Source organism: Amphichorda felina, assembly GCF_050947745.1.
Source record: "Amphichorda felina strain 45539 chromosome Unknown scaffold_5, whole genome shotgun sequence".
Lineage (NCBI taxonomy): Eukaryota > Fungi > Ascomycota > Sordariomycetes > Hypocreales > Bionectriaceae > Amphichorda > Amphichorda felina.
Genome location: NW_028145045.1, coordinates 334,620 through 360,639, shown reverse-complemented (window position 1 = coordinate 360,639; position 26,020 = coordinate 334,620). Strand labels below are relative to the sequence as shown.

General features: G+C 55.2%; 9 protein-coding genes across 9 annotated transcripts; 5 read left to right on the top strand and 4 right to left on the bottom strand.

The window, feature by feature from the left end:
• Positions 1-2,151: 2,151 nt before the first annotated feature.
• ACO1O0_004949 (uncharacterized protein) lies at positions 2,152-3,809 on the top strand (the record flags this gene model as incomplete). The annotated part of the gene is made up of 2 exons (XM_083194380.1): positions 2,152-2,207; positions 2,357-3,809. 2 exons carry the CDS (start codon positions 2,152-2,154, stop codon positions 3,807-3,809), a joined length of 1,509 nt encoding a protein of 502 aa, XP_083049293.1.
• An 851-nt stretch (positions 3,810-4,660) lies between these two features.
• ACO1O0_004948 (glutaminase family protein) lies at positions 4,661-7,041 on the top strand (the record flags this gene model as incomplete). Its single annotated transcript, XM_083194379.1, has 7 exons — positions 4,661-4,851; positions 4,911-5,209; positions 5,260-5,417; positions 5,456-5,583; positions 5,643-6,392; positions 6,440-6,642; positions 6,692-7,041. 7 exons carry the CDS (start codon positions 4,661-4,663, stop codon positions 7,039-7,041), a joined length of 2,079 nt encoding a protein of 692 aa, XP_083049292.1.
• A 189-nt stretch (positions 7,042-7,230) lies between these two features.
• On the bottom strand, positions 7,231-8,931 carry ACO1O0_004947 (uncharacterized protein; the record flags this gene model as incomplete). The annotated part of the gene is made up of 4 exons (XM_083194378.1): positions 7,231-7,423; positions 7,487-7,605; positions 7,664-7,945; positions 8,026-8,931. 4 exons carry the CDS (start codon positions 8,929-8,931, stop codon positions 7,231-7,233), a joined length of 1,500 nt encoding a protein of 499 aa, XP_083049291.1.
• Positions 8,932-9,900: 969 nt separating this feature from the next.
• Positions 9,901-11,268, bottom strand: ACO1O0_004946 (CaiB/BaiF CoA transferase family protein; the record flags this gene model as incomplete). Its single annotated transcript, XM_083194377.1, has 1 exon — positions 9,901-11,268. The coding sequence occupies one exon, from the start codon at positions 11,266-11,268 to the stop codon at positions 9,901-9,903; it is 1,368 nt and encodes a 455-aa protein (XP_083049290.1).
• Positions 11,269-12,268: 1,000 nt separating this feature from the next.
• Positions 12,269-14,058, bottom strand: ACO1O0_004945 (major facilitator superfamily domain-containing protein; the record flags this gene model as incomplete). Its single annotated transcript, XM_083194376.1, has 4 exons — positions 12,269-12,844; positions 12,895-13,772; positions 13,828-13,853; positions 13,913-14,058. 4 exons carry the CDS (start codon positions 14,056-14,058, stop codon positions 12,269-12,271), a joined length of 1,626 nt encoding a protein of 541 aa, XP_083049289.1.
• Positions 14,059-16,429: 2,371 nt separating this feature from the next.
• Positions 16,430-17,494, top strand: ACO1O0_004944 (uncharacterized protein; the record flags this gene model as incomplete). The annotated part of the gene is made up of 2 exons (XM_083194375.1): positions 16,430-16,899; positions 16,957-17,494. 2 exons carry the CDS (start codon positions 16,430-16,432, stop codon positions 17,492-17,494), a joined length of 1,008 nt encoding a protein of 335 aa, XP_083049288.1.
• Positions 17,495-18,382: 888 nt separating this feature from the next.
• bzz1 (uncharacterized protein) lies at positions 18,383-20,747 on the bottom strand (the record flags this gene model as incomplete). The annotated part of the gene is made up of 4 exons (XM_083194374.1): positions 18,383-18,768; positions 18,829-20,375; positions 20,426-20,637; positions 20,730-20,747. 4 exons carry the CDS (start codon positions 20,745-20,747, stop codon positions 18,383-18,385), a joined length of 2,163 nt encoding a protein of 720 aa, XP_083049287.1.
• A 1,597-nt stretch (positions 20,748-22,344) lies between these two features.
• ACO1O0_004942 (uncharacterized protein) lies at positions 22,345-23,335 on the top strand (the record flags this gene model as incomplete). Its single annotated transcript, XM_083194373.1, has 2 exons — positions 22,345-22,687; positions 22,770-23,335. 2 exons carry the CDS (start codon positions 22,345-22,347, stop codon positions 23,333-23,335), a joined length of 909 nt encoding a protein of 302 aa, XP_083049286.1.
• Positions 23,336-24,017: 682 nt separating this feature from the next.
• Positions 24,018-25,784, top strand: ACO1O0_004941 (acyl--CoA ligase; the record flags this gene model as incomplete). Its single annotated transcript, XM_083194372.1, has 3 exons — positions 24,018-24,558; positions 24,755-25,623; positions 25,683-25,784. 3 exons carry the CDS (start codon positions 24,018-24,020, stop codon positions 25,782-25,784), a joined length of 1,512 nt encoding a protein of 503 aa, XP_083049285.1.
• Positions 25,785-26,020: the final 236 nt, after the last annotated feature.

Sequence of the window (26,020 nt, the reverse complement as noted above, 5' to 3'; positions counted from 1 at the left end):
AAGCTGGAGGCAAATGAGGCCTTGAGTCGCCTGTGGGTAGCTGGCTCGTGGATGAGCCCTTGGCCAAAAGCGCCGATTATTTACCTTGGCCGGATAGCTCATCCTATCGACCAAAATATCCTACAAAGGCTAGCTAAACTCTCCGGTATTCCCCAACTCTCTAAGCTTCCACCAGAGCTTGTCGATATGATTCGAGAATTTCCGATCCACGAGTTGTTATGGCGATCGATTTCAGTGATTAGCTTAGCAACTTAGTTATCCATGGGCTCAGAGCCGCTGCGCAAAATCCTATTAGATGCTATCTTGTCCTGGGACCGAGGAAAGCTTATATGCACCTCTTCGTCTAATTTGCCCTAGGTAAGGCTCACTATTAACCCTCATGGGATCTCCAAAGTGGAGCGTCTCCCAGAACGGTCACTGTATGATGGGACCGCAACTGAACACCTGGTCTTTATTGTCGAACAAGTTGCGGATATCGACACGGAGTTGAATGTGAGATCCTTCCGCTTCTCAATGAGCTGGTACCTGATACATGATAGGATAGCCTTTTACGTCTCTTGCTTCAACCACAACAAACACTTCAAATTTGGAATACACCAACGCCTCCAGGCCCTTTGCCTGTTCCATCCTGTACAAAATGGCACTTGGAAACGTCTCCATGCTGTTAATCTGGATGAGATACCTGGTTTAACTTTTTTTCTTCGTCCGTGGCGAGCTATACGGAATCCACGTTCATCACTCAGAAGACTCATGCGCCATGGACACATGCGAACGCTTCTCGAACCGATGTTGGCTCAGCACAATCTGGGCTTACCTGCCCATATCACCAAAGGACCAAGTACTCGTTCTGTACGCGTGTGACTGGCCTGGGGTTCAATGTTCTTGTGAGTCTCTTGAGCATGATAGATCATAGGCCATTATTGACAAGTCCTAGGTTTGAACGCGGTCAATTGGTGACGTTATTTTAGGCTGCCTAGGTCGTTGCTTGGATCGAGATCGTCTGCTTGGGAGTGGAGGTCAAATAACGTACTAATAGTGTACGGAGAACCTCCATAACTGCAACAGGTTTCTATTTTTGGGGCCTCCTGCATCCTGTCTGCTAAAAAGGGCGGCTTACCGTCTCCATTTTCCCTAAAGGAATTCCGGTTCCACCCAGCAGGGTCTTACTTCTCGTGGGCTCCTCTCAGGGGAGTCATCTCTACGAGCACATTCTATAAAGAGGATACTGGGCTGTGTAGGGGCATAGTGCTTTGCTACGGGAACGGGGGGTCGCGCGCTGTTGGGCAGTGCCGCCTACACATTGACCGTAGTATATCTGTGGCTGGCCCCACGAGACTCTTCTTCAAGGCTACCACTTACTTAACGTGTATCCGGAAACGGGAGCATCGTGGTGTCTAGGTTGAGTTTAAAGGGGATGGCGATGACTCGCATCGGCACGCGGGTGAGGGCTGGAAATGTCGGCCCCTTAGTGGCGTCTCGGAGTTCTCCTTCACGGAGGATTCATCTTATATAGCTGTGATGGAATAACCTGCAGATAAATGACTCTTCTCGACCTGCTGTTTATATGCTTAGGTTTTATTAGAATTACTATTATGGTAGATACTTTCAGACCATGTTTCTTAGCAGATATATGGAAATAACTATAATAGATCGTTATAGAAAGGTGTGGGGTTTGAGGTACTTATTCAGAAAAAGAATTCTTAAGGAGAAATATAAGTCAAGATAGGCTTTTCTATATACTCAGTCTAGAAGTAGATCTAAGAGATAGGTATAGCAATTTCCTCGTACATGGCTCACGGGAGCAAACATATACTAAGATTATGATGTCATTAAGGAATTCCCTCGTAGTCCTAGCATAAGTGCAAAATAATCCAGATAGTATTCCTTTAATTAAAAAAAAAATGAGAATCGTATAGGTAAGTGAGAACTGTGAAAAGAAAAGTATAGGTGATTCAAACGGAGAGGTTATCACGTGATCATGTTCTTATCTTTGCGATGGAGCTCGTGGAGTAGCGATGGTGGATGGCACTCCCCCCTTCTTCTTCCTTCTACAATCTAAGTAAAATCGTCATCTAACTTGATTTACATCAGAATTTGGGAGAACCCCCCTAGAAAACCAGGGCCTTGCCTACAACAGCCTCAATTCTCACTATGGCCAGCCACCTGCTATGGGTTGGCGGGAGGTATATCGCGGGAAGCGGGGAACCGTGAGAAGCCAGCCCCCGAAATCATCAGAAGTCATAGTCTGAGGCATATATCCAGGATTCCTGTCGAAGACCCTTCTAACGGTCAAATTGTGGCAGAGTGAGTCCCATCATAGCCCGTCTTGACCCCCCTAGGTAGTAACGCTCCGCAGATGTCACTCCGCTTCGGAATCCGACGTTGACGAGGCCGTCAAGGTGGCCCAGGCTGCCTTTAAATCTGGCTCCTGGTCAAAATGCTCACGCCATGTGCGCGCAGACGTTCTCGAGAAGATGGGCGAGTACCTCGCCCGCGAAATTCCCGAGCTCATCAAGATCGAGGTGCAGCAGACGGGACGCGCCATCCGTGAGATGCAAGCGCAAGTCCCGTCTCTCCTCCGCTGGTTCAAGTACTACGCCGCCATCCTGCGCACCGAGGAACGACCTGTCCTTCCCACCTCCGGAAAGCTGCACAACTGGCTTGACCGGGTGCCACTGGGTGTGGTGGTGCAGATCACCCCCTTCAACCACCCGCTTCTCATCGCCGTCAAGAAGCTAGCCCCCGCACTAGCCGCTGGCAACTCTGTCGTCCTCAAGCCCAGCGAGCTCACACCCATCACGAGTTTGCTCCTCGGGCCAATCCTCCAGAAAGCGGGTCTCCCCGATGGTGTGTTCAATGTTCTTCCTGGTCTGGGTGCCGTCACTGGCAAGGCCCTCGTCAGCCACCCTCTCGTCCGCAAAGTAGACGTTACGGGCGGGACGGTCGCTGGAAGGGCCATCGGGTCCATTGTCGGCGGTAATCTTGCCAAGTACACAGCCGAGTTGGGAGGCAAGGCGCCGCTAGTCGTCTTTGAGCAGGGCGACGTGGATGTTGCCGTGAACGGAATTGCCTTTGGTGCCTTTGTCGCCAGCGGACAGACTTGCGTTGCGGCGACGAGAATTATTGTCCAAAACTCTATCCTCCCTGCCCTGTTGGATAAGCTCAGGGTCAAAGCCGAGTCGATTGCTCGCCGCATGGGATCACCCACAAACCCGGATTCCATGATGGGCCCGCTCATCTCTTCTCGACAGCTCGGCAATGTGATTTCCCTAGTCGATGATGCTAAGACTTCTGGCAAGGCCAAGGCTGTCTGCGGCGGAGAGCGTTTGGCTGGCCAGTCAGAGCTTGATGCGACCGACTTCTCCAAGGGCTATTACTATCCCCCCACCGTACTAGCCTCGACATCTGGCAACAGCCTCCTCGAGACGAGGATCTGGCAGGAGGAGGCATTTGGTCCCGTCATTGTCGTCGTAGGCTTCGACCAAGAGCAGGAGGCCATTGACCTTGCAAATGACAGCGAATTCGGACTCGGCGCTGCGCTCTGGACGAAGGATCTGAGCCAGGCATATAGAGTATCGGAGGCCATTGAAGCAGGCATCGTATGGGTCAACACGCATCACCGGAACGACCCCAGCAGCCCCTGGGGAGGTGCCTCGAGCTCTAGCGGCGTCGGCAGCGAGAATGGTGTGGACGCATACCACGCTTATACGACGACGAAGAGCACCATTATCAACTATGCCACTACGGAGGAAGCCCTCGCAGCAGAAGATTGGTTTAGAGAGGGAACTGGCCAGGTCAGATACGGTTAAATATGAATCGCTAGTGTCTCCTAGTCCTCGGGGGGTAGCTATGCAAATGAAGTTGAATTTGGCGGCGCGTTCTAGGTAGAAGGCTGATATAGCAGCTTCAGCCACGGCGCATCGAGAACCACAATAGTAAATAGGGTAGCCTCCTGGTGATGTTGGGATTCTGTCCAGGGGCTTCGAGAGGCTATACTCTAACAGGCAAGCATTTTTCGGCAGCGACTCGCGAAATTCGGTCTCACAATCAAATCTTTTAAAACAAAATCATAATTTGATAGTTTAAAAGAGCCGAGCATTTCTGGCGTGCACCGCACATTGGGGTCTCTCCGCACGATCCCCAAACTTGGTTCACACCTCTTCTTCCCCCCCTGTCCGCGAAATGCGACATGAGGTTGGATCGGGATTTCCCCGCAACTTGAGGCCGAGAATTTGACCGTGGAATGATTACAGTCTTCGAGGTGGTCATTTCACTTGATGTGAGACGGTTGGTCATCAGGGCGATTTTAGAGTTTACATGTGTGAAGAGGCTGCCATGCCGTTCTCGGCCACCTGACAGGCTGACACGATGGCTGAGACTGCGAATTCGAGGGTACCATGATCACGGACTTTGCATATCAAACTTCTCCCCCTTCATGCATTATACAAGCTCCCAATACCACCCTTGGGCGGGGAAGTCAAGTAAGTACATGTATTGGCAACGTTGCCGTTGAACTTGGCGTCGCCTGTCGATCAACCCCTCAGCACAGGAGTCCGTATACATAAGTACATGTAATGCCGCCGAGTCATCCATATATCCTACTTACCAAGGAAGCAGTTTCATTCCAAAAACCCATATCACCGGCACAGCCGAAGGGAAAATGCGTCTGGGGACCTTTTTCATGGCTGCCTGGGCAGCTTTCCAGGTCCATGGCCAGTCGACTTTCAAGCCTGTCCGGCCACCCGCAGTTCCCCTTGCCGTGCGCTCGCCGTATCTCAACACCTGGCTGGACTCGCCGACCGATGGAAAGGAGCGGGGTATTCTAGCAGGACAGTTCCCTCGCTTCTGGACGTAAGTTATTTGTATTTCACTTCGATGAAGTCTTGTGTGTGTTTGAGTGCTGATTCCAGAAGTGAGGCCATCACCGGCTGGCAGGGATTCATCAAGGTCGATGGGGAGAACTACAACTGGATGGGGGCTCATCCTGGCGCCACGCTGGTGGAGCAGACGTCGCTCGAGATTACCTCCACTAGGAGCATCTTCACTGTCAATGCCGGAGGTCTTGTGGAAATGAAGATCGAGTTCCTGTCGCCCGTCTACACGGATGACCTCAGACGGCAATCCATCACCTCGTCCTACTTGGAGGTGTCGGTGAGGTCGCTTGACGGAAATAAGCATGACGTTCAGCTCTATGCTGATGTCTCTGGAGGTTTGTGTCCTCATACTTTTGTCAGGACATATGACTGATTGATTTTTCAGAATGGGCGGCTGGTGATAGATCAGCAGTGATTGAGTGGGAGTATGGCGTGGGCCAGGGGGTCCAGTACCACAAGTTCTGGCGACGCCAGCAGGACATCTTCGACGAGACGGGCGACCAGGCCTCGTGGGGTAACTGGTACTGGGCAACGGGTAAATTTGTAAGAAGGCTCCGAAACATTGGCCGTTGAATCCTCAGCTGATAAAGCGGCAGCAAGGCACTTCCATCGAGATTGGCTCAGACGTCAATGTCAGGGGCAAGTTCCTCACCAACGGTACCCTGAGCGGCAGCATTGACGACAACTTCCGGGCCATAAGCGATAACTGGTAGGGGGCATCCTTCCTTTCTCTTTAATCCTATTTTCCAACAACTAACAAAGCTCCAGGCCCGTCTTTGGTTTTTCGCGGGACCTTGGCGCCATCTCCGGTGACTGGGTGCGCACGCTATTCACCATTGGCTACACCCAACAAGATGCTATCATCTTCCAAGGCAAAGGAGATGCACCAAGAGCCATCCCCTCGTACTGGGCCCAGTACCATAAGGAGCCAGATCTCGTCTCCGTCTTCTTCAAAGACTGGGACCATGCAAAGAAGGTGTCGGATGCGCTGGACAAAAAAGTTTCAGATGACTCCAAGGCGGCTGCCGGGGCTGACTATGCCACCATCACCAGCCTCGCCGTCCGCCAGACATTTGGGGCCCTCACATACACGGGAACCAAGGACGAAATCCTCGTCTGGCAGAAGGAGATCAGCTCCAACAGCGTGGTCCAGACGGTCGATGTCATATACCCCACGTGGCCATTCATGCTGTACTTCGACCCCAACCTGATCAAGTACACCCTCGCCCCCCTTCTCGAAAACCAGGCGTCAGGGCATTATCCGAACAAGTACGCCATCCACGATCTAGGACGGTATCCGCGTGCGCTAGGATACCCCAAGGGCAACGATGAGCCCATGCCGCTGGAGGAGTCGTCCAACATGATCCTGCTTATGCTCTCATACGCCCAGAAGACGGGCGATGCAGCCTACCTTGAGAGTCACCGGGCGCTTCTGGAGCAGTGGGCCGAGTTTCTGATCTCGAATGCCAAGATTCCCGCGGATCAACTATCCACGGACGACTTTGCTGGCCCAGCTGCGTGAGTGGCAAGCCCTTTTTTGTCAGGACACTACTTACACTGCGTAGAAATCAGACGAACCTCGCCATCAAGGGCATCATAGGGCTTCAGGCCATGTCCGAGATTGAGAAGCTCACGGGCCACACTGGCAACCAGGCCAAGTATGCCAAAATAGCATCCGAGTATCTTAAGTTCTGGACCAAGCACGGCATCAACTCGAATGCCACGGTTCCTCACTCGATGCTTCAATACGACAAGCCCAAAACTTATGGTAAGACTCGCTCGGCACTCAAAAGTGAATAGTAGACTTATTAAACTAGGCCTCCTGTACAACATCTACGCCGACAAGGTTCTCAACCTAAACTTCATCCCCAAGCGCATCTACGACATGCAGAGCGCCTTCTACCCGACCATCGAGCGCAAATACGGCGTCATCCTCGACACGCGCGCCTCGTGGACCAAGCTGGACTGGGAGCTTTACAGCGCGGCGGTGGCGTCTAGGAGCACGCGAAACATGTTTGTGCGCGCCATTGCGCGGTGGATCGGTGAGACCAAGTCGCATCGCCCCCTGACGGATCTGTATGATGTTGACGACGGGGGGTTTGCGCATGGGATCACGTTCACGGCGAGGCCTGTGGTGGGGGGTGTCTTCTCCATTCTTGCGCTGTGAGGGCTGGGGGACTCATGTTGGGTTTAGCGGATGGTAGAGTGCATAAGTAGCCACTTATTAGGGGGCGTAATGGATTGCTATTGATTCGGATACCCCCCGATCCGCCTATTTATCTGATATAGCCGACTCGTGGCCACGCCTTGTGGCCCATGAACACCGTTTTAGTACGGCTCGTTCCCTCCAGACCATCTACAGAGTATACTTGAAAGCCGGGTGCCTGTGACCGAGATCCTCGACATTCCCCTCGGTGAGACGGTGGTCCCTGTCGCCGCGCTCGCGCTTCATGTTCTCCCACCGGCAGTAGGCCATCTGGGCGCACACGGTTATGCAGCAGAGCACACACGAGCCGAGGCAGACGGCGTGGCCGAGGGTGTATTTGGGCCTATCATTTGGTCAGGTATGAAATCTCGTTGAAACAAGGTAAGGGAGAGAGGGTCTGGCTTACTCGTCCTGGGAGCGGTAGATGAAGGAGGCCGGGAAGGCGGCGAGGTTGGCAAAGGCGATGAGGGCCCCGAGACCGGTGGCACGAACGTAGTGCGGCGCGAGGTTGTTGGACATCCAGCCCTAGATTTACAGTCAGCGACTTTTTTTTCCAGAGAGGGAATAACGGCTTGCAACTTACCATAATCATAGCCGATCCAGGGAAGATACCCACGGCAACCAAGAAGGTGCCGCCATAGCGGACGTTGCTCTTGTCGGTCGCGAGGAGCATGATGTATCCGCACATGGAAATGATGGTTCCCACGGCCATGATGGGCCCACGGGCGCGGATGCGATCGGACATGATGGACGTGCCCAGGACGGTGAAGAAGGCACACATGTTGGGCGGGACGGTGAAGAGCTGGGCCTTGGTTGCGTGGTATCCCATGCCCTTGATGATGCTGGGCAGGAACATGGAGAAGCTCTGCGTTACTTGGTCAGCAAAGGGAGGGATCATTGCATGGGGAAGACAATGGTGTGTAAGTGGGAACATGAAGTACTCACGTATAGCGGCGTGAGCAGCAGGATCCAGGCCAGGGAGCAAAAATACAGCTGCGGCGCCTTAAACGCCATGCGCACCCAGTGCCAGCGGAAGTGCTCGTTGTTGATATCCTGCTCCTCGGTGGCGCCGTGGGAGTCCTCCTTAAGGCGCATCATAGCAGCCAAGCGCTCCTCCTCGGTGAGGAACTTGGCATCGGCGGGCGTGTTGGGCATCACGACGAAGCAGACGAGGCCAAAGACGGTGGTGATGGCGCCCTCGATGAAGAAGATCCACGGCCAGTGGTTGTAGCCGCCGTGCTCGATGCGGGCGAGGCCGGAGGCCAGGAGACCGCCAAAGGCTCCAGACAAAGGTGCCGCACAGTAGAAGAGGCCGATGCGGTACAGCATCTGATGCCTGCGGTAGAACATGGCCAGATAGACGAGGATGCCACCCAGAAGACCTCCCTCGAAGAGACCTAGAAGGAGACGGCAGACAATCAGGCCAGCGAAGCTCTTGACGAAGCCCATAAAGGTGCAGACCAGGCCCCAGCCGGTGATGAGCATGGGCAGGTAGATGCCGGCCTTAACATGCTTAACGATCCAGTTGCTAGGGACGTCGACGACAATGTATAGGATGAAGAAGAGCAGCAGGGCAACGTTGAACTTGTTGCCCTCCTCGATGTTGAGGTCGGCAGCCAGGCCGTCGATCTTGGCGTTGCCAATGTTGGAGCGGTCGATGAAGGCAAACAGCCAGATTCCAAACAGCCAGGGCATGATGCGCAGGTCGAACTTGCGGTCGAGCCTCTTGCTAAGCTCAGTGTCGATGTCAGCATGGACCTGCTCCTGGCGCAGGGCCTCGACGTGGCTCTGCGCGGGCTTGCCCGTCTCCAGGCCCAGGTCCGAGTCTGGCTTGTCCGAGTGGGGAGCCATCTTGACGGTGAAAGAGATGAAGCAGATGAAGAACAGACTGCAGAAACAAGAGACAAGAGCCGGTAGAGACGAGGGGAGCTACGGTCTATCAAGTGCTGGGCTCCCTCAAGACGGCGGCCCATCTTTATACCACCGGGCTCCCTCCACCTCAGCCTACCCCACGTCGTAATCATGACTTTGCTAGGGAAGCGTGCGGAGAAGGCTGGGATGCCCATGGGGAGCGAGGGCCGGACCTCTCTTGTGGATACATTGACGGGCGTTGGACAGGCGTTGAATCGGCTACATGAGCATAAGCTGCTACAAGACTGCCACAGACTGCCACAGACTGCCATGAGGTGCAACGGGCAAGACACCGAACCCAACAGCATGTCACGGAATGCGGGGAGATTTTCCACTTTGGAGCTGATTCTTGACCATGGTTGGCCCATTTGAATGCTGCTCGGATCAGACGGCACTTGGTCTGCTCATGATGGATGCGCCATGTGGGTTTGAGCTTAACCGGGTTCCCCATCTTGGGACCATCTCTGGGACCATCTCTGGGACTACGTTCAAGGGTCAGACCCGTCGCATTGGAAACGGCGACTGGGGTTAGAGATTATGCTTTAAGGTTGCCGAATAACCTCCATTGTTCGGTTAGTACTCGATGCATGTATCTTGAACTTGACTCCCATCTATACGTGGTAGAATTCAGGAGAACTGCTGTCACTGGTACGTACCCCTGCCCTTCATCCCGAGTCCACTGAGACAACTCCATGCATGAGCACTTAAGCTTGTTTGCATTATGCATGTCTGTCCTCTCTCTCGGGTACAACGCCCTGTTCTTTCCCAGGGTTCAGACCGTTCAATGTCGCCGGAAGATGAATTCGGCAACATGACCCGGTAACTGTAATCTGAGCCATCTGTGCATGTTCAGTGTGAGGCCCTCCGATGGGTAAAGTATCATCATGTCTATAGCAACCGAGGGCTTCACTACTCCTCCTCCGCCAGCTCCTTGCGGATCTTCTCATTGTGCTCTCCCAGTCTCGGGACAGGCCCCATCTTGACAGCCCCTACATCATCCACACCAGCCGGCAGCAGAGCAGGCACCTTTCCAGCCGGTGTATCAACCTCCGTCCACCTCCCCCTGGCTTTGAGCTGGGGATGCTCCCACAGGCCCTTCATGTCGTTGACCTTGGCATTCGCAACGCCATTGGCATCCAGCTTGGCCACCACCTCATCCGCCCCCATCCCCGCCAGCGCCGCGTGGATAATCTCCCGCAGCTCCTCGCGGTTCTGGTTCCTCAGCGAGTTGTTCTTGAAGCGCTCGTCCCGCGCCAGCCCAGCGTCCCCCAGCACCCCGGAGCACAGGTTCGCCCACTCGCGCTCGTTCTGGATCCCCAGCATCACCGAGCCCCCTCCCCCCGTCCGGAACGGCCCGTAGGGGTAGATGGCCGCATGCGACGCCCCCGCTCGCCTCGGCGGCGCCGCGCCCTCGTACGTGTAGTACAGCGGGAAGTTCATCCACTCGGCCATGCTCTCCAGCATGGACACGTCGATGCGCTGCCCTTTTCCCGTCTTGCCGCGCTTCAGCAGCGCCGCCAGGATGTTCTGGAACGCCGCCGTGCCCGCCGCAATGTCCGCGATCGAGATGCCCACCTTGGCCGGCTCGGCCTCGCTGCCCGTCACGGACAGCAGCCCCGCCTCGCTCTGCACCAGCAGGTCGTACGCCTTCTTGTCACGGTAGGGGCCGTAGGACCCGTACCCGGAGATGTCACAGACGATGAGGCGCGGGTTGTCCCTGCTGAGCACGGCGTGCGACAGGCCCAGGCGGTCACTCGCACCGGGGGCCAGGTTCTGCACCAGGACGTCGGCCTTGCGCAGCAGCTTGGTCAGGACGGCGAAGTCGGCCGGGTCCTTGACGTCGAGCTCGAGCGACTCCTTGGAGCGGTTGGTCCAGACAAAGTGCGAGGCCAGGCCCTTGACGCGCGTGTCGTAGCCGCGGGCAAAGTCGCCGTCGCCGCGGCGCTCGACCTTGATGACGCGCGCGCCGAGCTCGGCCAGCTGCCGCGTGCAAAAGGGCGCGGCGATGGCCTGCTCGAGGCTGACGACGGTGATGCCCTCGAGGGGGAGGGGTTCCTTGGGGGAAGCGGTGCTGGTGCTGGTGTCGGTGCTGGTGGCAAAGGGGCGGACCTGGCGTCGGCGACTGTTCTTCTGAGTGGTTCCCAGGCGAGTCTGGCTGAAAGATTGCTGCTCATGGGTGAATGTCGCGAAACCAGCCTGTGGTGATGCTCCCGACCGGATGACAGCCGCGGGGACAGACCGCAGCGCCGGTCTCGTTCCAGCACGGAGTGAAGCCATAATGAATGAGTGTGAGAATGCCTCTCACGAGTGTTTCTTGGTGTAATTAGAAGAATGAAGGCTCATAAACCTTGGCCGCGCCTCAATATATCTCAAAGACACAGAATGTCAGGAAGGATCGTGAGCTCACGACAGAGGCCGAGGAGCAAGCCAAGTCGGCTGTATGGCGTATCATGCAACTCGGCCAGTCGGCAACTAAAATATTACATGTTTACACCAATTGGCCGACTGCGGCTCTCCACATCGCCCATGGTGGGTCGGCAAATGGAACGGGATTTGGACAACGTTTATCCCTGCTGGTGGTTCATAGTTACATGTGTGCGTACGTAGATGTTGCCGAAAGCATCAAAGCTATTCACAGAGGTAATCAAAAGGCGAAGCGCGGTGGAGGGGCACATGGACTGTATATTTCCAGCACGCAGTACTAGAGCTCTATATACCATGCCCTCCAGAGGAGCCCTTGGCTTGATATTCAAACACAAAACTCCCACGAGAGCCCCGCCCGCGATAGCGCAGTAGCATTGTCGCAGGCACCAGGCTCCCGGTCCAAACACGCCGTCCCAGCGATGGCGTAGCGGCACTGTCGCTGTCGAGAGAAATCTCGGATGATAGCGAATAAAAACTCGATGGGGTATCATAGGTAGGTCGTAACGCCGTGTAAAACACAAAAAGAAAAGTAGCAAGAAGCCATCCGCCAAGTCCGCAAGATCCGGAGGGCCGTCAAGGTGATAGCGCAGTAGCATTGTCACCATGACCCTCGCGAACGCGGACACGTTGGCTGGCCAATTCCTGCCGTTGATTGTACCCTCTCCGATCCCAGCCGAAGAGGGTTAAACGCCGATAAAAGTAAATCCAGAATAAGTAACGTCGAAATGTGTATAATGTAAGAGGTATTAACCAGGTAATGGTGAAAGGGAGGAGTGAAGAGGAACTGGATGTCGCTGTCCATGACCGCGAGATGCAGGGGTGATGCGACGGCTCAACCCTGTCAAGCATTTGCTTAGTCGGCGCGGGCATCCCCATTACGAAGGATCCTTCCGAAGCCACGCTGCTGTGTTTCGCGTCTAGCAGCTCCGTCCTCAAACTCGCTGCCCGAGTCGGCGTCGTAGAGCCTGGTATTGGCAGAGTTTCCCGCCACCCTGAGAAGAATCATCATCGCAAAGGCGCTGACAATGCTCAGGCAGAGGATTCCAATCATTGTAAAATTGCTGCGACGGTACTGGTGGGGACCTGGCGCTGCATCCGCTGGCCATCCGGAGTAGAGGGCATATGTCGTGGTGACGCTGCCCAGGTTACCGAGGCCGGAGACGAGGGCAGAGGCAGTGGCCACACCCACTTCCCCATGGCGGCGTTGGAAGATCTCAGAGCTCCAGGCCATACAGTTCGGCACCGTAGGTCCAAGCCCAAATCCTACCATGAGGAGGCCGCCGTAGCGGGCCCATCCATTCTCGGTCGCAAATGTGACTGTAAGCAAACCAGCTATCTGAATGCAGACGGCGGCAGAGAAAATGAGGGCGCGGTGTTGATGAAATCGGTCCGAGATCGGCATGACTAGCAGGATGGCAATAAGGTCCATCTATGTCTATTAGTGTGGGAAATCCAGATGCAAAGTGGGTTGTAACTTACAATCCAGATGGGCGCAAAAAGCAGGCTGACCTCGACGCCACTAGCCTCTGGCTGGATAGACCTGATAATAACTGACCCGTACAACTGAGTGCCGATGCCGACGCCGACAACCCCAAAGTACATCAGGGTCAGAGGCCAAAGACGCCAATCGAGCAGGACACGCCCAAGATCATTGAGCTTCCAGGGGCGGGCATGGTACACCCGCCGGAGATCTTGGTAGTGAATAAGGGCATCCTCCCCTGTGAGCGCCTCGGGGGAAGGCGGGAGCCACTTCCAAAGACCATTACGCTGCCTCACCTGACCCGGGGCAAGCGGACGGTCCGGTAGCCACCATAACAGAATGAAGCTGAGCACGACGCCGACGAGGCCATAGATGAGAAACATCCACCGGAAACCGACCAGTCCACCGAGGCCATCCATGTACTGGAAGCCGGCCGAGACGAGTCCGACCACGGCAGCAGAGACCTGGGCCGCGGTGTAGTACATGCCGATCCTCTTGCCAGTCCGCGAGGGCGGGTAGAAGAGAGTCAGGTAGAAGGCCATGCCAGGCCACAGCCCGGCAATGACCACACCGAGGAGAAACCGAAGAAACTTGACGCTCCAGGGGCTCTGCACTGCGGCAAAACAGGCACCCACGAGTCCGGTGGCGAAGACTATGCGGGCCATCCAGACGCGTGGGCTGAGCTTGCTCATGACGAGGTTCGAGGGGACGTCAAACAGGACGTAGGCGACATAGAACAAGGCCAGAGCTGTTGAGGTATCCCTAGCCGACAGGCCGAGGACGGTCATGAGGTCGTGGCCTTCGTCCTGGTTCATGGTCTGGGCGATGCCGATGTTGGACCGGATGGCAGAGCAAAGAAAGTACAGGATCCAGAACGCTACAGAGTTGTGAGCTTCCGGAGCGACCAAAGTCTTTCCCCATCTATCGCTTACCTGGGATGATCCTCAGATCAAGTTTCCTAGGCTCCTTGTCAGCAACAAAGTCGGATATTTAGCAGTATCCATGTATGTGTCATACCTGTACACCCGCTCCACCGTCTGGACATCGTAGTCCTCCGGGCGCTGGCCCCTTTCCTGGTCGATCAGGACGTCGCTGATCGTCTTACCGTCGTCGGCAGCAACAGAGTCTGCGACGACGGTAATAGAGTCTGGTGGCTGGGCCATACTCGGCTTTGAAGCAATGGAAGCGCGTGCGACAAGCCTTTTCTGGCCGCTCGACCCCTCCTCGTTTTGAACTTGATCAGCTGCGAAAGGGGTGGCACAAAGTAGGTGCGGCCTAGTAAAGAGAGGGGAGACAAAGGAAGCGAATGATGATGTTCGGGTTGATGAGTTGGAATGAAGGAAAAGGAAGTTTGGACAAAGTAATAAAAGAGAAGATGAGGAGGTTAGAATTTTCTGTTGAGGGTCTACTGGAGCTTCCAACTCCTCAGCCAAGCGCGGGCTTGCCGAACCTGGAAGCGTGCCAACTGTAAACGGCCAGTTGCGGGTGTGCGAATTTCTCCATCGCACACTGTGCGCCGGAAACATCAATTAGTATTCTCAACATTTTGTATAGTACTTACAAGTGGGTTCCTATTTATATGCTGAAATTGTTTTTGTAGAGCTTCATATGGTAGTTCGTTCTCGAGAATGCTCTTGTGTAAAACTTCAAACCATGCTTCAGTGTCTCATCTTCACATTAGAAGGCCGTGGCACTGTGGCAATCGTCCGAAATCATGCAAAAGCCAACACTAATAGTACCTATCTCTGTCCGCAGTAGACGTCCATCCATAGATACCTTCGAAGTACATGCTATTATATAATGATAGATGCATATTTCCATTTCGTTTTCCACACAGAAATACCAACTACCCATGTGTAAGATGGTAGATTGGTAAATTCCAATGCCGCGGTCGGCCCTAGGCATAGGGTAGCCCACCTCGCCTGTAAGGATATTGGACTGCTAATACAGATTTGGACGCGTGGGGGAAACGCCAATATCTCTTTATTTTCAGAAACACTAAGGTAATATCCAACGGCATATCCCGAGCGTGACTTCCAGATCTGGGCAATACCATACCTTGTTGTCCTAAGGTCCTGGTGTTTGGGCAAGTTATTGCCTGAGGATAGAATTTCGATGAATCCCCAAGACCAGTGGATATGCATAAATGCCTGACTGAGATGCCTGAGATGCCTCATGGAATTCCACGTTGTCACCTTCAGACGCCAGGCAATCTTTCTTGCATCGCCCCCCGCTCGCAAGCATGTTGAACCCGCACTTTGAATTCTTCCCTTCAGAGTATTTTACAATTGTCGCGTCGTCGAACGAGGCACTTTCTCCGGCCACCAGCGGACTCGCAGTTCTTCTCAATTGGGTGGCCCATCGAGGAGCCTCACCGGATACTATTGCAAAGGCCACTGCGGGCAGCCCTGCAGTCCAACCAACCATCATACGAGTATGACGGCAACAAACAAACGTCGACGCCCTTCAGCCAACCCGAGGACACCCTGAACTGGATTTTTAAATGCCCATCGGAGCACTTTGGACTCTGGGACACCAACAGGTTTCCAACATACACTTCCACGACGCCCGCAGGATCAAGCAATCTGACCAGAAGACTTACCAGAAGAAGCCTTCTGCCATGATCCGATGGAAGCCCTGGCCCGGAACCGTCCAGCATAATCTCACCAGAGCAAGGCAACGATTTCTAGTCGCTCAAGGAACTTGCGCGCTGCCTGCAATTTGGGAGCATCGGACCATGCAACATGTTTACACATGTGCACGTGCCAAGCCAGTGCTGGCATCTGCAAGGCTCACCACTCGCCACTCGTCTTGCCGCCTCCCGCTCAAGTGAGTTATTGTGAACCGTTGCCTTGCCTGGTGGGGGCATTGTTCACGTTATGCTGTGATGGTGGGTGATGCTGCCTTGAGCAGTTATCGCACATGACGGCCACGTCTTGTTGGGCAGCACAGCCTTGCTTGCCTAGGCACGTCAGCCAATGACTCACGCTGGAAGGACTCGCTCGCCGCCGCGAGTTGACCAACCAACTCCCGTCGAGTCATCGGGCAGCTTTGGTGCCTATTGACCCTAATGTTGCCCAGCAGCTGATAAAGGCGACAGCTTTTCCACAGCTTCGGATTTTCGGTGTCCCTGACAAAAGAAAGTCGACTCGCACCGCATCACGCACTGACCACGTGCACCAACACAACGCCACATCACGTGCTTTCTCTGACTAATCCCCCTTAGGAAAGCATCGGTTGCGGCAACTCGATCGATTTGCACACGCTTCGTACCGTAATTTTCAGGCCAGCATCACGCCAGCCGCGGATCGTGACTTGGATCATCACTATCGTCATCCAGGGTCCCTGTTGAGCGCAAGCTGTACTTAGCCCCACGACTCCCCGCCACAACTCCAACGCGAAACCCTTTCCGTCGCACCCGCGACCGTCGAGCGCGCCTCGTACGGCCAGCCGTTTGCCCGACCCGAGTTCTTGTCGCAACACCAGCTCTTGACTGCAGACAAGCTACGCCCCCCCTGAGGGCTGCTAGCCACCATGAGTGTCGCGTACGAACCTAGGAATTTCATCCATGAGGGTGCCTACCCGCCCATGGGCGACGAGCACGACCATGTCACCGACCAGCGCTACACCGACAGCGATGTTGCTGAGCAGCTCAGCCACTACACGACCGAAGCAGGAATGCTTCCGGACGACCGGGATGTGATGGGCGATGATCGTGGAATGATGCCCGACGATCCCGGCGTCATCGAAGACGGTGGCAGGCTGGATCTGAGCGCACCAGGATTCTCGTCGCCGATGCAAGTCTCTGTGCAGCCGCCCCAAATGCCCGAGCCGCTCCCCGAGAGTAAAGATGTTTCTCCCGGCATGGAATCGCCCCCTTCGCGATCCAAGGCCATGTCAAAACCAGAGCGAGACGCGGTCAAACAGGCAGACGGCAAGTTTCACTGCCCGCTGATCGACTGCAAAGAGGAGGTACGGGCCTTTTCACGTAAATGTGAATGGAAGTAAGTAACGGAAGCTCGACGTCAGTTTGATCTATCGGAATGCTAACGAGTCACAAGCAAACACATGGACAAACACGAGCGTCCGTACCGCTGCCTGGTAGCAGGTTGCGAGAACCTCCCTGGATTCACCTACTCCGGCGGTCTCCTAAGACACGAGCGCGAAGTCCACGGCAAGCACGGAGGGCCGAAAAATACGGTCAACTGCCCCCACCCCAACTGCAAGCGCCACACCGGCAAGGGATTCTCGCGTCAAGAGAATCTCAACGAGCACCTCCGACGCGTCCACACAAACCCCGATGGCGAGACGCCCCCTGCTGAGGTCGTGCAGTCGCCCGATGACAACGAGAGCGAGAAGTCTGGCATGAAACGCAAGCGCCGATCTAGCGGTGGGGCGCACAGCAACACGGACGAGATGACGGATCTCCGGGACGAGGTCAAACGCCTGCGGCAAGAGAACGTCAAGCTCAAGACGGAGATGGATCAGCAGGGCCAGCACTCTCTGGCCATGATGGCGCAGATTGCCGAGCTGCAAGACGCGCTGCGGCACGGGCTGGGCCAGCCCTCGCTTGGTGCGCCGACCGCACAGATGATCTAGGCGACTTATCTCGACGGCGCTAGTTTTCTCCGCCACCAGCCAACAATCTCACGAACATCACGAACACAACTACAACCATCTCCCCCCTCTTACGAACAACAATAATTACCAGATAGATTCATTTCCACTCCAACTTTCGGGATACATACACACAACCCCCCACACACTCACAGCTAGGCGTTTGGGCAAGCACACGCGGCGAGGGAATACACCAGGCGGAGATGACACCCTCCCGCCTCGCATGGCGTCATGGAATTGTTTTGATTTTCGTTCCTTTATTCCGCTCCGTTTTTTAATCCAATCTTGGTCCCAGGGGACCCCCTCAGAATGGAACGCAGAAGGCAAATGATATCCCTTTCTCATCAGAGTTCCTATGTTTTTCTTGTTATGGAATTTATCGGGCTCCCGCCTAAGCGAGGCATGACAGGTGGGCGGGCATTTGCGGATTGGGGAGTGTATCAACGGAGTTTTGACATGTACCATAGACCTCTTGCCGGATATCAGATTCAATATGATGACCCTGGGTGGCCTTCTCAGTTGAGACACGGCCGAAACTCCTCTTGTTATCCGGCTCACGGTTCCCATGATCATCACAACTACTAATCGCACTCCATGCCAACAGATGCCATTTTCATATTTGTGTAGCCCTGTATGTACCCAATGCGGAAAACACGTTACTCGTTAAGACTAATACACCAACACGCTTTTTGCCTTGCCGCAATTGCTACGCAACCCATCCATGCACTTTCAACGCACAAAAATGCTGCCAACGTCTATACAGTTTGAAATAAGCACCATACAAAACCTCCTCCTTGACACTCGAGAAAAGAAAGCGCAGAAAAAAAATGCTAATGAATGTCCAAATGGCATGACCCGGGGAGGTCATGTTCACTGCACAACCTGGACGTAGCTCGCCGGGACGCTGCCCGTCACACCGGCCTTTTCGACCTCGACCCATCCATCCCCCGGGTCGTCCTTGACGAGCACGAAGCGCTCTCCCTCAGACATGCTGTGCTCCGTCTCGCTCTGCGCCGAGTACTCGTACACGGCCTCGACGTAGCGTAGTTTGCGCGCGCCTCGCTTGGGTGCCACGGCGGGACCCTGCTTCTTCTTAGGTGCGCCGGTGGCCGTGGATGAGGTGGTGGATGTGGAGTAGGTGGATGGCGGGCGGGCGGCCACAGGAGGTGGGGGCGGAGGGGATGTGAAGTCGGCGTAGGTGGCCGGGACAAGGCCTTCTTTTACGCCGGCGCGGACCTTGATCCAACCGGAGCCATCTAGGTGGTTTATTAGATGGGGAGTATTACAAGGGGTTCATCATGTGGGGGGTGACCTACCATCGTCTTCTAGCATGACTATCTCCCGGCCTTCACCCACAGATAGCTCGCCGTCCCCGGTGCCGTCAAACGTATACAGCATCTTGCCCCTCTTTTCTTCCTTGTGGGCGCCGTTCAAAGCACCGCTCGGATCGGTGATGTACGCAGCCGGTGGCGGTGCGACGATACGGTTGCGCCTCGTCGTTCCCGAGCTAGCGACCGATGACATGCTCGGTCTAGGTACTGGCGTAGGGTCCGCTTCCTCCGTCGGGCTCAGATGCGTCGTCGACCTCTGAGCTTCTCTGGAGCTGAGCGAATTCATTGTGTTGGAACGGCTGAGGTCTACCCCCTCCGACACGTTGGTCGTTGACCCAGCTGCACTCGGCTTGAGAAGCTGGTTGGCTGCCTCTTGGCGCTGGGCCTTGAGCTTCTTACGCTCTTCCTTGGTCTGCTCGCCAGGACAGTCGGCGGGGACCTTCATCTCACATTTGCTATGGCAGGTGTAACCGCAATCACGGCAGTCGAAGCCCTTGGCGCTGAGGCCCCAGATCCGCTCACCGCATAGGTCGCAGTTGGTGGGTATCTTGAAGGTCTGGCTCTTGAAGTTGTGATTCTTTGCGCCGAGGGTGACGTCTCCGACGACAGAGGTAATAGTGGTGGTCTCGACCTCGGCGGTGAGGCGTTGGCGGTCGACGGCATGGAGGTCCTCCTGCATGGCGAAGAGGGTGCGGACGACCTCGACCTCGTCCTTCTTCTCGGTGCCGTCGCGGACGCGCTGCTTAAGGCGTCTAACCGACTCGACTTCTCGTCGCTTCTTGTCCACGTCGCGTTTAAGTTCACCGAGGGATGATTTGGATTTACTCAGGAGGTTGCGTAGGTAGACGGTGGCCATATCGTCGACAACCATGGATGCGTCATCGTGCCAGACGGGACTCGGCTCGAAAACCTTGTCCGGGGGTTCGTTGAAGGCGCCGATGTTGTGGCGCATGTACATCATAGAGTCGAGGTGCGGGGAGTTGCGCTTGATCTCGGTGCCGAGGTGATCCATCATCTCGAGGCTCTGCTTCAACATATTTCCCTCAAGCTGGGCGGAAACTCCCCAGAGACCGTTGAGCTTGAGAACTCGGAACTCGTTGAGGTCCTGAAGGCTGTCTAGGACCTCGGGGACATACTCGTGATAGTATTTGTCCTTGAGGCGATTGGTGACGGTGATAGCGATGAGGTAAGAGTTCTTCGCGTTGTGCATCTCGAGGACCTGCTGCTGGTAGGCGCTTTGGGCCTTGGCCTTGTCGTAGTGGGATTCGGATTTCTTGCGGCGGGCCTCGACCTCCTGGCAGACAGCGTCGTACTTGGCTTTGGTCTTGCGGAGTTCGGCGTAAGATGTCTCGCGCTCGCGTTCGAGCTTGTCAGCATACTCGGCGTGGCGCTTGCGCAGTTCCTCGAAGCGGGTGCCGTAGTATTTAAGGGGCTCGGCGACCTGGGAGACGAGGTTGGTTCCGAAGCGGTCGTGCTCGGCGGCGCGGGACTCGAGGGTAGATAGCTGGGTGGACCAGGTGGTGAGCGAAGCGCTGTGCTGAGTTAGCAGACGGCATAGCAAGAGCTAACAATAGTGCCCTACCTCTCCAAGGACCCGGGCGTCATGGCAGGCGTATCGCCGACGCTGAGGTGCGACGACTTCTTATTCTTCTTCTCATAGTACTTCTTAGCGAGAGCGCTTAGTTTGGCACTGTACTCCTTCTCAATGGCAGATCGTTCGCGGTAGAACTGCTGAATATCCTCGAGCCAGGCAATTCCGTGGCCGACCCAGGCATTGGCGGGCTTGAACCCATCCTAGAGAAGCAGTCAGCGCAAGGACTAGGAGAGATGTCGGCGTCGGGAGAGCGGGGAGGACATGCCTTCAGCTCTGCGCCAAAGGTGGGCACGACGTCCACGTCGGCCATGACGGGCAAGGACTTGGTGGGCGGGCAATCATGCACCGGGGAAGGGTCGAAGAAGTCAGCGACACATGGGTCGAGGGCGTGATGGAAACACGAAGTGGTCGGATGGCGGGTGAGATCGCTGTGTTGTTGGTGTGGCTGATTTGGGGGGGAGCTGGGTTGGAGGGGGAGACGCGGCCTAAAAAGCCACCACCCACCACCAGCTACATCGCTGGATCTAGATGCGTAGCAGCGCAGCTCCCTGGGGTAACGGGGCGCTGAGTTAGCCTCTCCAGCAGAGACCTCTAGCCTGCAGACCTGGAATCTGCCACTGCCTCTTTGGGATTCCACGTGGCGGGGAAACTTGGAATAATTAATGAGGCTAAAAGCCGCATAATTAGCTCTTCAGTCAGAGCAAATGATCATCTGCATTCTAGGGAGGAGAGGCAATTGACGAAGCATTCATTCGCACGCCTCTCATCACTCTGTCCGCTAACCTGGACGCTCCTGGCTGGGTTAGAACTCAACTGTCACCTCATAACTACTAGACCCTCTCTACCCGACTCGAAGCTAAAGCTATTTAAGTGCTTTGTTTCGCTTCCCACGATGACGAGTGATGCTGCATGCAGCGTTGAGTACGAGGTACCTATCGGTACGTTCCGACAACCCCAATCGGGGAATGCGCCGTTTGGATAATAACCGCAAATGACAGCCAACATCGTTTCTTCACGATGCGATGGCTTATCGAGGTAAACGATTGGACTATACTTAGTTCTACACCAAGATGAACAATGCGCATCTATCCGTACAGACAACCCTTATGCAGCTGCATCAACGACGTCATTTCCTCCTGTGGCTTGTCTCATTTGCGTCGGCCCAGGGTCCAGCTCTAAGCTCCGGTCCTCGGCGATCGGTCGCTAAGGGAACTGGTGCGCCTAGGTGATGATGAAAACTCCGTCTTGAGTTCTCGCCGTCCCGACTTTCTAACGTTGCTCTTGGCCATTCTGTCTTTTGCGCTCTCTTCATTTCCCCGTTTCCCTCATCTGGTGTACTGCCTTGGCGTAGTTCGAGCCCCCAATTGCTCGCGTATTTCCCTCACCTCCTAATCGAGAAATCTTTACAAAAAAAAAAGCAAGCGCGTGTATCGCGGTGCCTTTTTTACGAATGACAGAAAGAGTCAGTTGCTTAGCACAACGGCTCAGCCCACGTAAAATGCGTTGTTGGTCGTGTGCATTCATGGATGTCGCCAGTTCAATCGGCGCTTAACGAAGTCGTCGTACAGGCTGAACCGCATTGTCGGGTCGCTTTATCTTGGCTCGAATCCTACCGGCTATGCTTATGCTCGGATTGGCGCGTATGAAGCTCTGAGCATTCCCACCTCGCCCTTCACCAACAGTAGTCAGTGAAACGGCCCAGTGGTTTGGGGGTGTTTCTCAATTCGCCCGTTAGACGCCATGGAGAGTCACCGGTTCCAACTACAAGTAATATCTCTTCGCTCGCCTTCCCGACCATGTCCCATTTATATACACTATATATAGATATAAATATGTCCATAAAACCCCGTTGGCCCCCTTCCGTCGCAAGGACCGCCCAGTTCCGGACAATAGCAATGCCAGCAGCCATGTTGGAGGCCGGAAAACACTCCAAATCCATCATACTTACCGCAGTTGTCCTGGCTTGCTGCGTTTCCCTCCTGATCCTCAACAGTGTATGGCACCCAAGCGAGCTTCTGGGCACCATTGTGGCAGTGGAGCCAACACACTTGACGATACCCAAGAAGCTGTGGTATAAGCTAGGGTCGAATGGCCTGAACGACGACACTCGAGCATGGACCGACAACTGCATCAGGAACAACATGGGCTATGGGGTGGAATTCATGACAGAATCTTCCGCCGACGCCTACGTTCTGAACACATTTGGAGCGTCCCATCCCGAACTCGTCGAGATTTATCTCGGCCTCACGGGTTCGTAACTCTGGCTTGAGCTTTCCAAGTAGATGATTCACTGACAGCATATGGATGGAACCAGTCCCCATTTGGAAGGCAGATATCCTGCGATACCTTCTCCTCTTCGCTGAAGGGGGCATATACTTCGACCTCGATGTCTCCTGCGAGATACCTATCAGCGAATGGGTCCCGTTTCAGTACGAGGACAACGCAGACGTCGTCGTGGGTTGGGAGTTTGATGTCGACTGGGGCGATAACATCATCCGTGAATTTGCGACATGGGCCATCATGGCCAAACCAGGCTCGCCGCACATGTGGATGGTGGTCGAAGATATAATACAGTCATTCCAGGATAAGATGAGAGAGAAGAATGTCCCTGCCGAGGGATTGACTCTTGAAATGGGAGGGGATGTGGTAGACGCCACAGGCCCCAGGCGATTCACGAGGAGTATTCTCAGGAGCATGGGCGAGGCTTTCAACACTACGGTCCAAGACATCCAAAATCTCTTGGAACCTAAACTGGTTGGGGACGTGTTAGTCCTCCCAGGGTATGCCTTTGCAGCGTCTACAAACACTTATGACGAGTCTGTAGAAGTGCCCCCGCCACTGGTCAAGCACCACTATGCCGGAACATGGAAAAATGAGAAAGGCGGCGAGATACCCTGATATCGTGTTAGGTTGTATTTAGATGAGCGTTAGTGCAAATATCTGATCATACTATCATAGTCCTTCGGTGTAGATTGTCCGCGAAGGCAGATTGTCCTAACCTTGGGCATAATGCGGGGCCCCATGGACGGACGAGCTTTGACGTTGTCGCCGGGCGCTAGTGATACCAGTTAGTGGGACAGGTGAATGGGGATTGTTCACCTTCTGGACATAAGTCACAAGGTGCTAGATGCGACTCGTGCTCAATGGCCGTAACCATCAATTATGGAGAAGTCTCCGGCAGGCAAGCAGCGTAAGCCGCAGAAGCTTGAGGTTGCTGCGATGAAGTTTGGGCACCTGGCCTGTTAATGAGCGTCCCCTCGTCGCTCTTCTAGCTGTGGAGATGCCCGTAGTAGCTTCCACTCATTGATGCGGGATTTTGCAATTGGTCGGCCGGCGATGCAATGGTAAGAAGCGCGTGTCGTGAGAGGAGCGATGGGTATCGACATATTTATTCACTAGAGGAGGAGATACTTGAAGATGATGAAATGGAGGGCATCAGTGTTGTCATAGGGTGGGTCGGGTTTCCGCGAGGCTTGTCACACGTGACGAGGAATTGGAGGAATTATTATGAGTAGAAAGCTGGATCCCCGACCACGGACACATGCCGATATCAGAAGATATTGTCACCACCAAGCCCGCCATGGCGCTCACTCTCCAATCCGCCATTAAGGGCGATCCTTCGGCCACCGCCGTTATCATCCCCTCGAAGCCTCACGCTCTTACCGTCACCTACTCGTCCCTCGCATCCCAGGTCTCGCGCTTCCAGCAGCAGCTCGCCGACCTCGGCATCACCCTCGGCTCTCCAGTGTCCATCGCGCTGCCCAACTCGTGGGAGTTCATCGTCGCCTTCCTCGCCGCCTCGTGGCAGCGTGGCATTGCCGCACCTCTCAACCCAGCCTACAAGCAGGATGAATTTGAATTCTACATTGAAGATGTCCAGAGCGCCATTGTGCTCGTGCCACGGGGTGCATGGGACGCCGCCGCCCCGAGCGTCAAGGCCGCGCGCAGGTTCAATGCAGCCATTGCCGAGTGCTACTGGGATGCCCATCGAGGCGAAGTTGTTCTCGATGTCAAGGACCTCGGGAAGCTGAAGGGAAAGAAGGAGAAGGTCCTGAAACCCCAGGCTGATGACGTTGCTCTCATTCTCCACACGAGGTACGAGAACTTGAACTCCCTTCGCAGTACGACAAGTCGCTCACCATGATTAGCGGAACTACGTCAAGGCCCAAAGTGGTAAGCTGAGGAAGACTTAATCTCCCCATGGCAGTGTGTACTTACTCTTCCTAGGTCCCTCTCACCCACCGGAACCTCACCCGCACGATGCGTAGGTGTACTTCTCCTCCGATTTAGCGCGACACGCACTAACACAAATCATAGACAACATCAAAGAGACGTACCAATTGACGCCCAAGGACCGAACCATGCTGGTCATGCCCCTCTTCCACGTCCACGGCCTCCTTTGCGGCCTCCTCGCTCCCCTGTACACCGGCGGCTCCATGGTGGTCCCCGCCAAGTTCTCTGCTGGCGACTTCTGGCCCGACTTCATCACCCACAAGGCCAACTGGTACACGGCCGTGCCCACTATCCACCAGATCTTGTTGCGCAACCCGCCTCCCAGCCCCAAGCCCTACATCCGCTTCATCCGGTCCTGCTCCAGCCCGCTCTCCCCCGCCGTCTTCCACAAGCTCGAGGAGACGTACGGCGCGCCCGTCCTCGAGGCCTATGCCATGACCGAGGCGGCCCACCAGATGACGTCCAACCCCCTCCCCCCCGCCAAGCGCAAGCCCGGCAGCGTGGGCATCGGCCAGGGCGTCGAGGTGCGCATCCTGGACGACAAGGGCGCGCAGCTGCCGCAGGGCGCCGAGGGCGAGATCTGCGTGCGCGGCGAGAACGTCACCAAGGGGTACCTCAACAACCCGGCGGCCAACGCATCGTCGTACACGAGCGACGGGTTCTTCCGCACGGGCGACCAGGGCCGCCTGGACGAGGACGGGTACGTCGTCATCACGGGACGCATCAAGGAGCTCATCAACAAGGGCGGCGAGAAGATCAGCCCGATCGAGCTGGACAATGTGCTCACGCGCCACCCCAAGATTGCCGAGGCCGTGAGCTTCGCGGTGCCCGACGAGGTGTACGGGCAGGATATCGGGGTGGCGGTCGTGCTGCGTCCCGGAGAGGCGATGGATGCCGCTGAGCTGAAGGGATGGATGGCCGAGAGGTCGGTCAAGTTCAAGGTTCCCAAGGAGGTGAGTTTCCTTCCGTGCATACTGAGTGATGGAGAGGGAGAGTGCTGACGGAGACGTAGGTTTACTTCACCAAAGTGATGCCCAAGACGGCGACGGGCAAGATCCAGCGACGCATCGTGGCCGAGACCATGATGAAGCAGCAGGTCAAGGCCAAGCTTTAGACGGATAGATAAAAACGGTCCGATAGACTCACAGGCTAGATCATAGATTCTTATAGATGAGGCACTCAGCAAGACAACTCCGGTAGTTCACCAATTATATAGATACATCCGTCATATTAACCCTTCTTCCATTGCGCCTCTCTAGTCTTACACTGTACTCTTACCCAACACCCGAAACGCTGGTCCCTCACTACAGTTTCATCAGCAAAACCAACGCTCATTCTCTATCCCGCCGT